The sequence below is a fragment of the Salvelinus fontinalis genome, chromosome 6 (genome assembly GCF_029448725.1).
Source record: "Salvelinus fontinalis isolate EN_2023a chromosome 6, ASM2944872v1, whole genome shotgun sequence".
In the NCBI taxonomy this organism is placed as follows: Eukaryota; Metazoa; Chordata; class Actinopteri; order Salmoniformes; family Salmonidae; genus Salvelinus; species Salvelinus fontinalis.
The window spans coordinates 77,172,840-77,187,782 of NC_074670.1; the positions used below are offsets into that span (position 1 = coordinate 77,172,840).

General features: G+C 42.9%; 1 protein-coding gene across 2 annotated transcripts in view; it reads right to left on the bottom strand.

Moving 5' to 3' along the window:
- Positions 1-558: 558 nt before the first annotated feature.
- Positions 559-14,943, bottom strand: part of LOC129858477 (coiled-coil domain-containing protein 69-like) — a 40,457-nt gene continuing 26,072 nt past the window's right edge. Inside the window, exons 4-9 of one of the 2 annotated variants that reach the window (XM_055927737.1) lie at positions 6,215-6,302; positions 5,456-5,529; positions 5,224-5,325; positions 4,487-4,606; positions 4,096-4,193; positions 559-3,551 (exon numbers count right to left, since the gene is read on the bottom strand). In XM_055927737.1, the coding sequence (XP_055783712.1) occupies positions 3,383-3,551; positions 4,096-4,193; positions 4,487-4,606; positions 5,224-5,325; positions 5,456-5,529; positions 6,215-6,302 (651 nt within the window). In that variant the 3' untranslated portion in view covers positions 559-3,382. The remainder of the gene's footprint in view (positions 3,552-4,095; positions 4,194-4,486; positions 4,607-5,223; positions 5,326-5,455; positions 5,530-6,214; positions 6,303-14,943) is intronic. The other variant, XM_055927738.1, reaches the window with a different exon arrangement.

Below are 14,943 nucleotides of genomic sequence, written 5' to 3' on the forward strand. Positions count from 1 at the left end.
TTTTTCACGGTATGTATTGGCCATCAATTCCTGAAATGAAAAACACTGGAGAGAATGGAGAAAATGACTTGCCGAGTTGCATTTTTGTCTGAATTGAAAACAAATAAGGTAAAATAATTGTTAGGATGTCACCAAAATCGACTAAAACCCTAGGCGTGTAGAGAACAGGCAGAATACAGTGAGGGAGATGGTGGGGGTGACTACACCTTCTTTCCCTCAAAGCTGTTTTCCCCAGGGTGCAATTTTCACCTTTTTTGTTCTAAGCAAATGCGATGAAAAACACCTCAGTTGCCACAAATAGCAGTTGGCAATAACCTACAGAAATGTGCATGAGGTTTTTAATTCCCCACTTGGTAATTTAAGGGGTTATCGTTGCCTGTAATAAAATAATGGAAATGATAATAAATAAAGGCTCTAGAAGCAGTGTATTTCACACGTTATTAATCAGGCATGAAGACACAGAGCAGAGGTAATGGCAACATTATTTTCAGTCGTCTGTTAATGAATATGGGGATATGCTTTTATTTCTGAGCAATTAGCAAATGATGATGAGGCAGGGACAGGTATGGCACAAAATTCACACAGCTAATAATGCACAGAGGGACCAAGACAATTCAGGTGTGTTCAAAACACGGCCATGACACCAGACACAGCTCCTCGTCTCTCTTTGTACTCCACCTCCCAGGAAATATTAACGGTAGAACGGAGGGTTGCTTCTCTGTCGAGACTCCGTTTCACCAGGAAGCATTGTGGGCCTTTGGCTTGGTGATAACTTTAATGTTGTTAACCTCTAACAGTAAACAAAGACAATTTATAGGAAAAATATAATAGTAAAAAATGAAAGTGAGGAGGAAGTGAGGAGGAAGTAACAAAGAACAGGTCACCATTTCAGCATTCACAGGTTCAGCCTCCGGTCTAGGGTTAGTTGTCATGCTAGCCAGGCTGCATGTGTCTGTGTGCAGGTGGGGTTGACATGCTCCTCATTGTGACTGGGAGTTGTAATATGATGCTGCAGTGTGTGTCATTGGGGATGTAAACATAGAAAGGTGTTCCTCCCCAGTTCCTCCAGTCCTGTGAAAAGCCCTGGGAACTGGGTGACATCACAGCCAGGGGTTTGACCTGCAGTTAGCGTGGAGCCCCACCAGGTATTGTCCTGGCTTGTCAAACAAGTGATCATAGTGATCCTTTTTACATCCGCTGCGCAAACGGTTCCGCTGCCGGCCACAAACAAGACAGAGAAGGGGGTGAGAGTGCTCCCACTTTCACCTCCTCTGCTCCCCATCTGCCCCGAGCAAAGCACCAGGAAGGGATGGGGGAATCAAGCCCCAGGGTGCAAAAGCCACCAATGAATGTGTCAATCAGCTTCACCTTAGTGGTTGTTGTTAGTCACGTCTAACACCTTTTCAAATCACCTCATTATAACACACAGTGGGAGTGGATGAGGTCATGACTGCAGGGTAAATTAGTGTATAGGTTATGAACTAATGAATAGTTTATTAACAGTTTCTAAACTACTTATAAACCTTTTTCTACATTATAAAGTATACCTTGACGCATTAACAAACATTGTCAGAATCTCTGCTGCACATTCACATTTCACATTGATTAGATGAATAGATAATGTTCATTATTTCATTATGACGGCCTTTTTCTTTCAGTGAAAACATACCGGAGAAATCAAAAAAGATGACAGTAGAGAAGATACAACGGAAAAGGACACAGCCAAAACGACACTCATCAACTCTTTCCACCCAACTGTCCTGTTCTGCCCCCTAGCGTTTATCACCGTGAATTACACACAGTATGGAAAAACAACCACGTGCTACTTGTCACTAAAAGCTGTTGTTTAAAAAAATATATATATCTGAGAAGAGCCTTTTGGTATAAATAGGAAGAGAATACACACTAAATAATACAGCTAGAGAATATGACTTCCCCGTTTGTCAGATGGAATATAAAAAGTAAAAAACAATTAACACTAGCTTATTACTCTCGTGTGGCGCAGCGGTCTAAGGCACTGCATCTCAGTGTTAGAGGTGTCACTGTATTCACAACCGGCCGTGATTGGGAGTCCCATACGACAGTTGTCCCAGCGTAATCCGGGTTTTGGCCGGTGTAGGCCGTCATTGTAAATAAGAACTTGTTCTTAACGGACTTGCCTAGTTAAACAAATTAACAAACACAATTTACATAACCTGCCCCCTAGTGGAGACACTGACACATTTCACACAAACACTTGCAGTTCAGATGCAACTGTTTATTGTGACTTCCTCTCTCCTTCTAGATCTATCCGCTGCCTTCGAAGAGAGGAGCGTTAGCTAAATGATTCAAATAAAAATGTAAAACCAACAAAATGTAAACGAAAGAAAAACAAAAAAAATTACATCAACTACCTCTCACATTTAGTACTAGTAAAATACTGATTAAAAGTGCTAGTGCATCAGAAAAAATATATATGTTTTTAAACACAGAAATGCTTCTGTTTCTTTGTTACTTAAAAAAGTCACAAAAATATCCATTGTACTTGTAATCTGCAAAAAAAATAACAAAATCAAACTGCCAACATGGCAATCAATTTTCCATATTCTATAAAACAAAAGAGTATAAACATATTCCAATACAAAGGCAGTTGTCTAAAGTAACTGTTTAAATTGTATATATTGCATTATATTCTGTAATGTCTATTCCATACTGAGTGATGTAAAACCTAGACACTGCATTTTGATAGACGTAATAGTGTCTCGGCAGGAAGGTAGATATAAAAAAAAATGTAGCTACTAAGTTTGTACATCTCTGTCTACAACCGCAAGTCAAACCATCAGAGTGAACACTGTCACATCCACCTAGAATATTCTCAGTTGAACAGTAACACAACTATGAGAATGTCAGTTGAGTAATAATCTCAGTTGAACAACAGGAGTCAGTTAAATCCAACAGCCCATGGCTATGCCCACTGCCCCCCCCCCCCACAAAAAAACTGTCCTTTTGTATGAACACCATACTGCTATAGAAAACATGATGTACTGTAAAGGCACAGCAGGTACAAAACGAGACTAAAAATATTATTTGGCATCAGGTTTCATCAAACATGTGACTATAGCCCTTTGTAAAGGTACCTGGACTTTGGTTGTCAAAGTAGGATTAGGATTGCAAAAAGTCCCGAAACATTCCCAAAAGTCCCCTGCTTTTTCAGAAATCCCACTTGAAGAATTTCAGGTTGGAGGAATCACTCATTATGTATTCCTTCATGATTCTTAGAATCCTCCAGGCAGAGATTCCTGGAAAAAAATACTTTCAGAATTTTGGGAAATTTTCCGGATTCAGGCTCCATGTTTACAACCCTAGACAGGATTAAGAGGTAACCCTGACTGCCCCGTTCAGATCAGCTGGGGGAGATCTCAGACACTATGGGGAAGGATGGGAAGGTAGAACAGGAGTCTCTGTGCTTCAGTTTAAACATGAGTTGCTCTTTCTCCTGGGTGAGCCTCTGACTGAGACCTGCCTGCCTGTCTAACGCCCCCTGGAGGTCCTGGTGCTCCTTGGAGAGCTGCCTACACACAGGAGCACATGGAAGGAGATATATTAGAAGAGAACACACATTTATCAACATTGATAGTTTAGGACAGAAAGACATTGATAATGAGCTAAAAAATAACACATCTGTAGCAAACTACTTTATAATCATTATTTTGCTGACCTCAAATTACTATTCTTCACCAAAATCCTACATGCATTGTCATAAGTAGACGTAGCACCAAAAACTCATTCAGCATCTATATAAACTACACAAGTTTCAATGGCGAAATTGAATTTTTACACTCAAGTACTGTAAACTGCCATAACTTGATTCCACTAAGAAATATCCCTTCCACTTTCTCCACCAAGTGGCGCCACATTCACATCTTATGTAAATGCCATAGCCGTTTCCTACATTTGAGTTTGCGTGAACAGAACTTGTTAACTTTGTTAATCTATTTACAGCCTTGCTGCCATGTATTCTTCTACAATGTGACTTCCTGGTAACAACATTAACTCCAGGGTAACTGACTGTTCCAACAGAGAGACAGAGACGGTGTGGATGTCAAATGGTCTTACTGTAGAAGGCCTTGATGGTTGTCGATACGAACCCTCAGGTCCTCGTTGTTCTGTAGAACATTTATGACCTGGTCTTCTAGAGACAGATTCTTCTCCACCTGACAGGGTAGAAATAAAAAAGTAAGGACCCAATCAGCAATCAGTGTAATGAAGACAACATGTTGACATTCAAAGACTTTGTGAAACTATAACCCAGAGTATTTTTTGGACAACGCAGAGCACCTCAGATTTCTTGTTTCTGTTTGATTTCCTCTGTAAAGTGTATTGAGACTGCGATGATGCAGTTTAAATAATGACTTGAATTAGACTATAGCAGAAATCTCAACGAGTCAGGTGCCTGGACTAGTCTGTCAGCCAGTCCCCAGTCCATGTCCCAGTCTCTGTTCCCTACCAGACCCTGCATCTGTAGCAGTTTGTTCCCCTGCGCCTGGATACGTTCACTCTTCATCTCAATGACAAACAGCAGACTCTCCTGCTCCCGCTCCCAGAATGGCCCAGGACTGCCGTGGGCCTGGAGAAAGGGAGGGGAAAGAGGGGGAGAAGGAGAGAGGAGGGGAGAGGGAGAAGGGGAGAGAGAGAGGTGTGAGAGAGAAAGGAAGGGGAAAGAGGTGTGAGAGAGAAAGGAAGGGGAAAGAGGTGTGAGAGAGAAAGGAAGGGAAAGAGAAAGGGAGAGAGAAAGAGAGAAAGGGAGGGGAAAGAGGGAGAGAGAAAGGGAGGGGAAAGAGGGAGAGAGAAAGGGAGGGGAAAGAGGGAGCGAGAAAGGGAGGGGAAAGAGGGAGCGAGAAAGGGAGGGGAAAGAGAGAGCGAGAAAGGGAGGGGAAAGAGAGTGAGAGAGAAAGGGAGGGGAAAGAGAGAGCGAGAAAGGGAGGGGAAAGAGAGTGAGAGAGAAAGGGAGGGGAAAGAGAGTGAGAGAGAAAGGGAGGGGAAAGAGAGTGAGAGAGAAAGGGAGGGGAAAGAGAGTGAGAGAGAAAGGGAGGGAGGGGGAGAAGAAGAGTATAAAATTAACAACATACTAATGAAACCTGGAGACCAGATGTGTAAAAGAACAGTCCAACTAAGTGAACTGGTTACGGGATCATGTACACGCCACGCAGAAACAAACACACTGTGAGACACGCGCACACACACCTGAATGTTGCGCTGCAGGTCCTTCTTGAAGGTAGACTCGTCAACTCTCTTCTTTAACTGATTGTACACATAGAGCTCTGTAGTCAGCTCCTCTACCTCCTCCTTTAAAAGAAGACCTGCTGGTCAGTACTGTACTTCCTATTACACAGTTAGAAGGGATGCTGTATTGACCGCTGTACGTCAAAACAGATGACACAAACTGATCACGTTAAAGAGCCAACTAAACACACACCTTCAACGTTTTCTCAGCAGTCTGGTGGGTCTCTGTTAGTCGTTTTGTCTCTTCACTCTGTATCCTCTGCCGTTCTGTAGGAGATAATAGGGATTCCATATGTAACTACACGGGCCGGAATAACGTCAGTCAATGATTACTCATTCTAGAACCAACAGAATAACGTCAGTCAATGATTACTCATTCTAGAACCAACAGAATAACGTCAGTCAATTATTACTCATTCTAGAACCAACAGAATAACGTCTGTCAATGATTACTCATTCTAGAACCAACAGAATAACGTCAATCAATGATTACTCATTCTAGAACCAACAGAATAACGTCAGTCAATGATCACTCATTCTAGAACCAACAGAATAACGTCAGTCAATTATTACTCATTCTAGAACCAACAGAATAACGTCAGTCAATGATCACTCATTCTAGAACCAACAGAATAACGTCAGTCAATGATTACTCATTCTAGAACCAACAGAATAACGTCAGTCAATGATTACTCATTCTAGAACCAACAGAATAACGTCAGTCAATGATCACTCATTCTAGAACCAACAGAATAACGTCAGTCAATGATTACTCATTCTAGAACCAACAGAATAACGTCTGTCAATGATTACTCATTCTAGAACCAACAGAATAACGTCAGTCAATGATTACTCATTCTAGAACCAACAGAAAACAAAATGCAGTTCCAAAACAAAATAATCAATATGGTTATTAGATCAACAGAAGTTACTTCACATGCTCTAGACTTGCCTTCCAGCTGTCTCTCGTGCTGCTCTGCAGTCCTCTGGCTCTTCTCCCCGTAGAGAACAGTCAGGTCAGCAGCCGTCTCTATTTTCACCTGGAGATGATCAACACAAGGACAGGATTGAAGCCATGTACAGCCACACTTGTCGTAGGAGCTAGACAAAGTGAATATCAAATATAAGCAACAGTGAAATCTTTGTTATATAAACAAGTGTATAATACCAGATGAGCCAGCCATAACTCACTGTTGTACTACCAGGTGTATAATACCAGATGAGCCAGCCAGAACTCACTGTTGTACTACCAGGTGGATAATACCAGATGAGCCAGCCATAACTCACTGTTGTACTACCAGGTGTATAATACCAGATGAGCCAGCCATAACTCACTGTTGTACTACCAGATGTATAATACCAGATGAGCCAGCCATAACTCACTGTTGTACTACCAGGTGTATAATACCAGATGAGCCAGCCATAACTCACTGTTGTACTACCAGATGTATAATACCAGATGAGCCAGCCATAACTCACTGTTGTACTACCAGATGTATAATACCAGATGAGCCAGCCATAACTCACTGTTGTACTACCAGGTGTATAATACCAGATGAGCCAGCCATAACTCACTGTTGTACTACCAGGTGGATAATACCAGATGAGCCAGCCATAACTCACTGTTGTACTACCATGTGGATAATACCAGATGAGCCAGCCATAACTCACTGTTGTACTACCAGGTGTATAATACCAGATGAGCCAGCCATAACTCACTGTTGTACTACCAGGTGGATAATACCAGATGAGCCAGCCAGAACTCACTGTTGTACTACCAGGTGGATAATACCAGATGAGCCAGCCAGAACTCACTGTTGTACTACCAGATGTATAATACCAGATGACTCAGCCAGAACTCACTGTTGTACTACCAGATGTATAATACCAGATGAGCCAGCCATAACTCACTGTTGTACTACCAGATGTATAATACCAGATGAGCCAGCCATAACTCACTGTTGTACCACCAGATGTATAATACCAGATGAGCCAGCCATAACTCACTGTTGTACTACCAGATGTATAATACCAGATGAGCCAGCCATAACTCACTGTTGTACCACCAGATGGATAATACCAGATGAGCCAGCCATAACTCACTGTTGTACTACCAGGTGGATAATACCAGATGACTCAGCCATAACTCACTGTTGTACTACCAGATGTATAATACCAGATGAGCCAGCCATAACTCACTGTTGTACTACCAGATGTATAATACCAGATGAGCCAGCCATAACTCACTGTTGTACTACCAGGTGGATAATACCAGATGAGCCAGCCATAACTCACTGTTGTACTACCAGGTGGATAATACCAGATGAGCCAGCCATAACTCACTGTTGTACTACCAGGTGAGCCAGCCATAACTCACTGTTGTACTACCAGGTGTATAATACCAGATGAGCCAGCCATAACTCACTGTTGTACTACCAGATGTATAATACCAGATGAGCCAGCCATAACTCACTGTTGTACTACCAGGTGTATAATACCAGATGAGCCAGCCATAACTCACTGTTGTACTACCAGATGTATAATACCAGATGAGCCAGCCATAACTCACTGTTGTACTACCAGATGTATAATACCAGATGAGCCAGCCATAACTCACTGTTGTACTACCAGATGTATAATACCAGATGAGCCAGCCATAACTCACTGTTGTACTACCAGGTGTATAATACCAGATGAGCCAGCCATAACTCACTGTTGTACTACCAGGTGGATAATACCAGATGAGCCAGCCATAACTCACTGTTGTACTACCATGTGGATAATACCAGATGAGCCAGCCATAACTCACTGTTGTACTACCAGGTGGATAATACCAGATGAGCCAGCCAGAACTCACTGTTGTACTACCAGGTGGATAATACCAGATGAGCCAGCCAGAACTCACTGTTGTACTACCAGATGTATAATACCAGATGACTCAGCCAGAACTCACTGTTGTACTACCAGATGTATAATACCAGATGAGCCAGCCATAACTCACTGTTGTACTACCAGATGTATAATACCAGATGAGCCAGCCATAACTCACTGTTGTACCACCAGATGTATAATACCAGATGAGCCAGCCATAACTCACTGTTGTACTACCAGATGTATAATACCAGATGAGCCAGCCATAACTCACTGTTGTACCACCAGATGGATAATACCAGATGAGCCAGCCATAACTCACTGTTGTACTACCAGGTGGATAATACCAGATGACTCAGCCATAACTCACTGTTGTACTACCAGATGTATAATACCAGATGAGCCAGCCATAACTCACTGTTGTACTACCAGATGTATAATACCAGATGAGCCAGCCATAACTCACTGTTGTACTACCAGGTGGATAATACCAGATGACTCAGCCATAACTCACTGTTGTACTGCCAGATGTATAATACCAGATGAGCCAGCCATAACTCACTGTTGTACTACCAGATGTATAATACCAGATGAGCCAGCCATAACTCACTGTTGTACTACCAGGTGGATAATACCAGATGAGCCAGCCATAACTCACTGTTGTACTACCAGGTGGATAATACCAGATGAGCCAGCCATAACTCACTGTTGTACTACCAGGTGAGCCAGCCATAACTCACTGTTGTACTACCAGGTGTATAATACCAGATGAGCCAGCCATAACTCACTGTTGTACTACCAGATGTATAATACCAGATGAGCCAGCCATAACTCACTGTTGTACTACCAGGTGTATAATACCAGATGAGCCAGCCATAACTCACTGTTGTACTACCAGATGTATAATACCAGATGAGCCAGCCATAACTCACTGTTGTACTACCAGATGTATAATACCAGATGAGCCAGCCATAACTCACTGTTGTACTACCAGATGTATAATACCAGATGAGCCAGCCATAACTCACTGTTGTACTACCAGGTGTATAATACCAGATGAGCCAGCCATAACTCACTGTTGTACTACCAGGTGGATAATACCAGATGAGCCAGCCATAACTCACTGTTGTACTACCATGTGGATAATACCAGATGAGCCAGCCATAACTCACTGTTGTACTACCAGGTGTATAATACCAGATGAGCCAGCCATAACTCACTGTTGTACTACCAGGTGGATAATACCAGATGAGCCAGCCAGAACTCACTGTTGTACTACCAGGTGGATAATACCAGATGAGCCAGCCAGAACTCACTGTTGTACTACCAGATGTATAATACCAGATGACTCAGCCAGAACTCACTGTTGTACTACCAGATGTATAATACCAGATGAGCCAGCCATAACTCACTGTTGTACTACCAGATGTATAATACCAGATGAGCCAGCCATAACTCACTGTTGTACCACCAGATGTATAATACCAGATGAGCCAGCCATAACTCACTGTTGTACTACCAGATGTATAATACCAGATGAGCCAGCCATAACTCACTGTTGTACCACCAGATGGATAATACCAGATGAGCCAGCCATAACTCACTGTTGTACTACCAGGTGGATAATACCAGATGACTCAGCCATAACTCACTGTTGTACTACCAGATGTATAATACCAGATGAGCCAGCCATAACTCACTGTTGTACTACCAGATGTATAATACCAGATGAGCCAGCCATAACTCACTGTTGTACTACCAGGTGGATAATACCAGATGAGCCAGCCATAACTCACTGTTGTACTACCAGGTGGATAATACCAGATGAGCCAGCCATAACTCACTGTTGTACTACCAGGTGAGCCAGCCATAACTCACTGTTGTACTACCAGGTGTATAATACCAGATGAGCCAGCCATAACTCACTGTTCAACCAGGCCATGCCAATATGAGGACAGGCAACATTTAACAATCCAACTGGCTGCTACCAACCAATCACTCAATACACCATAAACCTTCCAAGACTTCTCACTTCTCGTTCTTACTTTGTCATCTATGTTTGCACAAATCACTGCCCCCCCCCCCCCCCCCCCCCCCTTCTGGAAAGGCATTGTGATCCCAGAGCAGCCAAACAGGTCTCGGTCGCAACCCAAACTGAACCCTATTCCCTACTTAGAGCGCTACTTTTGAGCAGAGCCCTATGAGATGCTGTGTCCGCAATGACACCCTCTTGCTCTGTTGACAGGAGGTTAATAAATCCATGGCCAGAGAACTATGCAGGCAATCGCACAGGCATCACGCACCCACTGTAGGCAGTCACAATACACACACACACACACACACACACACACACACACACACACACACACCAAATAGGCAAAGATTGTGTAATGGAAAAGCATGTGTTTATTATCTCCGACAGCTGTAAAATATATGACTTGACATCATCATGTTACTGTGCTGCTCTGGTTATTCTCGACTTGAAGCTGCACATCCTGGCAACCAGGATGTAGGTAGTAGGTAGTGTCCCAAATGGCACCCTATTCGTTATGTAGTGCACTACTTTTACCAGGGCCCATAGGGACTATATAGGGAATAGGGTGCCATTTTGGACACAAACACCAGGAGACCTCAATTCAAAAAGATACTTTGTGTAATTAAAATGCAAATCCCAATGCAATCCTGCAGGAAGAGCAGAAGGACGTTTTTTAAAATCCTGCAGGAAGAGCAGAAGGACGTTTTTTTTTTTTTTTATCCTGCAGGAAGAGCAGAAGGACGTTTTTTTTAAATCCTGAAGGAAGAGCAGAAGGACGTTTTTTTTTTAAAAATCCTGCAGGAAGAGCAGAAGGACGTTTAAAAAAAAAAATCCTGCAGGAAGAGCAGTAGGACGTTTTTTTTTTTTAAATCATGCAGGAAGAGCAGAAGGACGTTTTTTAAAATCCTGCAGGAAGAGCAGAAGGACGTTTTTAAAAAATCCTGCAGGAAGAGCAGAACCACGTTTTTTTTCACCCTGCAGGAAGAGCAGAAGGACGTTTTCTGATCTGCTTCGTAATAATGTCCACATATACCTTTAGTAGTGGCTTTGTGGTTCACACTAATTAAATACTAATGCCCTTTTCATACTATTGTGCCAACCCTGTGCCAACTGTACTGTGTTGGCATGGATATTTTCTTTTCACATTGTCCTCTCCAACCCGGTTCCGGCAACTGGAGAGGATATACTGTATAACCAGGCCAGCACAGTACAGTTGGCTAGGCTCTGCTCAGCAAAGTAGTGTGGAAAGGGTACGTGGTGAATGTACACTGAACAAAAATATAAAAACGCAACATGTAAAGTGTTGGTCCAATGTTTCATGATCCAAAATAAAAGATGCCCGAAATGTTCCATCCGCACTTAAAGCTTATTTCTCTCAAATTTTGCACAAATTTGTTTACATCCCAGTTAGTGAGCATCTCCTTTGCCAAGATAATCCATCCACCTGACAGGTATGGCATATCAAGAAGCTGATTAAACAGCATTATCATTACACAGGTGCACCTTGTGCCAGGGACAATAAAAAGGCCACTAAAATGTGCAGTTTTGTCACAATGCCACAGATGTCTCAAGTTGAGGGGGCACACAATTGGCATGCTGACTACAGGAACATCCACCAGAGCTGTTGCCAGAGAACTTAATGTTAATTTCTCTACCATAAGCTGCCTCCAACGTTGTTTTAGAGAATTTTGTAGTACGTCTAGCCGGCCTCACAACTGCAGACCATGTGTATGGCATCGTGTTGTCGAGTGGTTTGCTGATGTCAACGTTGTGAACAGAGGGTCCCATGGTGGCATGGTATGGGCAGGCATAAGCTACGGACAATGAACACAATTACATTTTATCAATGGCAATTTGAATGTACAGAGATACCGTGATGAGATCCTGAGGCCCATTTTCGTGCCATTCATCCTCCGCCATCACCTCATGTTTCAGCATGATAATGCACAGCCCCATGTCTCAAGGATCTGGACAATTCCTGGAACATGAAAATGTCGCCGTTCTTCCATGGCCTGCATACTCACCAGACATGTCACCCATTGAGCATGTTTGGGATGCTCTGGATCGATGTGTATGACAGCGTTTTCCAGTTCCCTCCAATATCCAGCAACTCCGCACAACCATTGAAGAGGAGTGGGACAACATTCCACATGCCACAATCAACAGCCTGATCAACTCTACACGAAGGAGATGTCGCGCTGCATGAGACAAATGGTGGTCACACCAGATACTGACTGGTTCTGACCCACGCCCCAACATTTTATTTAAAGGTATCTGTGACCAACAGATGAATATCTGTATTCCAGTTATGTGAAATCCATCTATTAGGGCCTAATCAATTAATTTAAAATTTCCAGATTTCCTTACATGAACTGTAACTCAGTAAAATCTTAGACATTGTTGCATGCTGCGTTTATATTATTGTTCAGTGTAAATGGTACAGGTATATAAACTCAGCATAAAAATAAAACGTCCCTTTTTCAGGACCCTGTCTTTCAAAGATAATTCATAAAAATCCAAATAACTTCACAGATCTTCATTGTAAAGTGTTTAAACACTGTTTCCCATGCTTGTTCAATGAACCATAAACAATTAATGAACATGCACCTGTGGAACGGTCGTTAAGACACTAACAGCTTACAGACGGTAGGCAATTAAGGTCACAGTTATGAAAACTCAGGACACAAAAGAGGCCTTTCTACTGACTCTGAAAAACACCAAAAGAAAGATGCTGTAAGGAGGCATGAGGACTGCAATAAAATGCAATGTCCATACTATGAGATGCCTAAGACAGCGCTACAGGGAGACAGGACGGACAGCTGATCATCCTCGTAGTGGCAGACCACGTGTAACACCTGAACAGGATCGGTACATCCGAACATCACACCTGCAGGTACAGGATGGCAACAACTGCCCGAGTTACACCAGGAATGCACAATCCCTCCATCAGTGCTCAAACTGTATGTAATAGGCTGAGAGAGGCTGGACTGAGGGCTTGTAGGCCTGTTGTAAGGCAGGTCCTCACCAGACATCACCGGCAACAACGTCGCTGGACCAGACAGGACTGGCAAAAAGTGCTCTTCACTGATGAGTCGCGGTTTGTCTCACCAGGGGTGATGGTTGGATTCGCGTTCATCGTCGAAGGAATGAGCGTTACACTGAGGCCTGTACTCTGGAGCAGGATCAATTTGGAGGTGGAGGGTCCATCATGGTCTGGGGCAGTGTGTCACAGCATCATCGGACTGAGCTTGTTGTCATTGCAGGCAATCTCAACGCTGTGCGTTACAGGTAAGACATCCTTCCTCCCTCATGTGGTACCCTTCCTGCAGGCTCATGACCCTGACATGACAATGCCACCAGCCATACTGCTCATTCTGTGCGTGATTTCCTGCAAGACAGGAATGTCAGTGTTCTGCCATGGCCAGCGAAGAGCCCAGATCTCAATCCCATTGAGCACGTCTGGGACGTGTTGGATCGGAGGGAGGAGGCTAGGGCCATTCCCCCCAGAAATGTCAGAGATCTTGCAGGTGCCTTGGTGGAAGAGTGGGGTAACATCTCACTGCAAGAACTGGCAAATCTGGTGCAGTCCATGAGGAGGAGATGCACTGCAGTACTTAATGCAGCTGGTGGCCACACCAGGTACTGACTGTTACTTTTGATTTTGAACCCCCCCCCCTTTTGTTCAGGGACACACTATTCCATTTCTGTTAGTCACATGTCTGTGGAACTTGTTCAATTTATGTCTCAGTTCTTGAATCTTATGTTCATACAAATATTTACACATGTTAAGTATGCTGAAAATAAACTTAGTTGACAGTGAGAGGACGTTTCTTTTTTTGCTGAGTTTAGCATATGATAAACGGTTTATGGTGAATGTAAAATGGTATAGGTACAAGGTAAAGGGTATATGAAGGGCTGGAGGTAAAACTCCAGCTGGAGAAGAGGCTTGGGAAACACTAGTGAGCTGAGGGGTTGGGGTGAGGGGTTAGGGTGAGGGTTTATGGTGAGGGTTTATGGTGAGGGGTTGGGGTTGGGGTGAGGGGTTGGGTTGAGGGGTTAGGGTAGGGTGCTAGCAGTTACTACCTACCTTCTCAGCAGGGCCGGTCCTTGCCGTTCTGCCACAAAACTAGAATAGTTCCAGTAAGCAAAATGACGTTGAAAAGACATTTTCCAGACGTTGAAGTTAGCTTCAATTTAGGTTCTGAATGAAAGGTGAAAAATACATTTTATGTACGTTTTAAAAACATATTTTCCAGGTGGTTGAAAAGGTGTCTTTTCTGGATGTTGAAATCAGGTTAATTTCTGGTTCTGAATAAAAGTTTAAAATGCTAATTTTACCGATGTTGAAAATACGTATTTTCCCGATGTTGAAATCAGATGTCTATGATTGGTTCAGATTATGTCTGGACCGGACCAAAACCAATGTCTGTGGATATAGAAATCAAGGCCGGTCTGGACTTCACACAAAAAAAGATTTAAAAAAAAAAAAAAGCATCAGCTTGGGTCCGTGCTTATCAAGGTGTAGCCTACAGTGTTGCCTGAAACGGAATTGTATGATGTGGTTGGCCTACCATTTTTTTAAACGGGCATTGCATTGGCTTTATTAGTCTTGATTCCTGTGACCAATCAATTTGGCTATTTAAGCACTGAATAGCAGCTACCCAACTTTATCAGGAGTTATCGTGAGCCTATTTGCAATGTGTTTACACAGCAGGAAAACGCAGAAGTATTTTCTTTTTCACTATGATCAGCTTGTCAAAAATGTATGGATACAA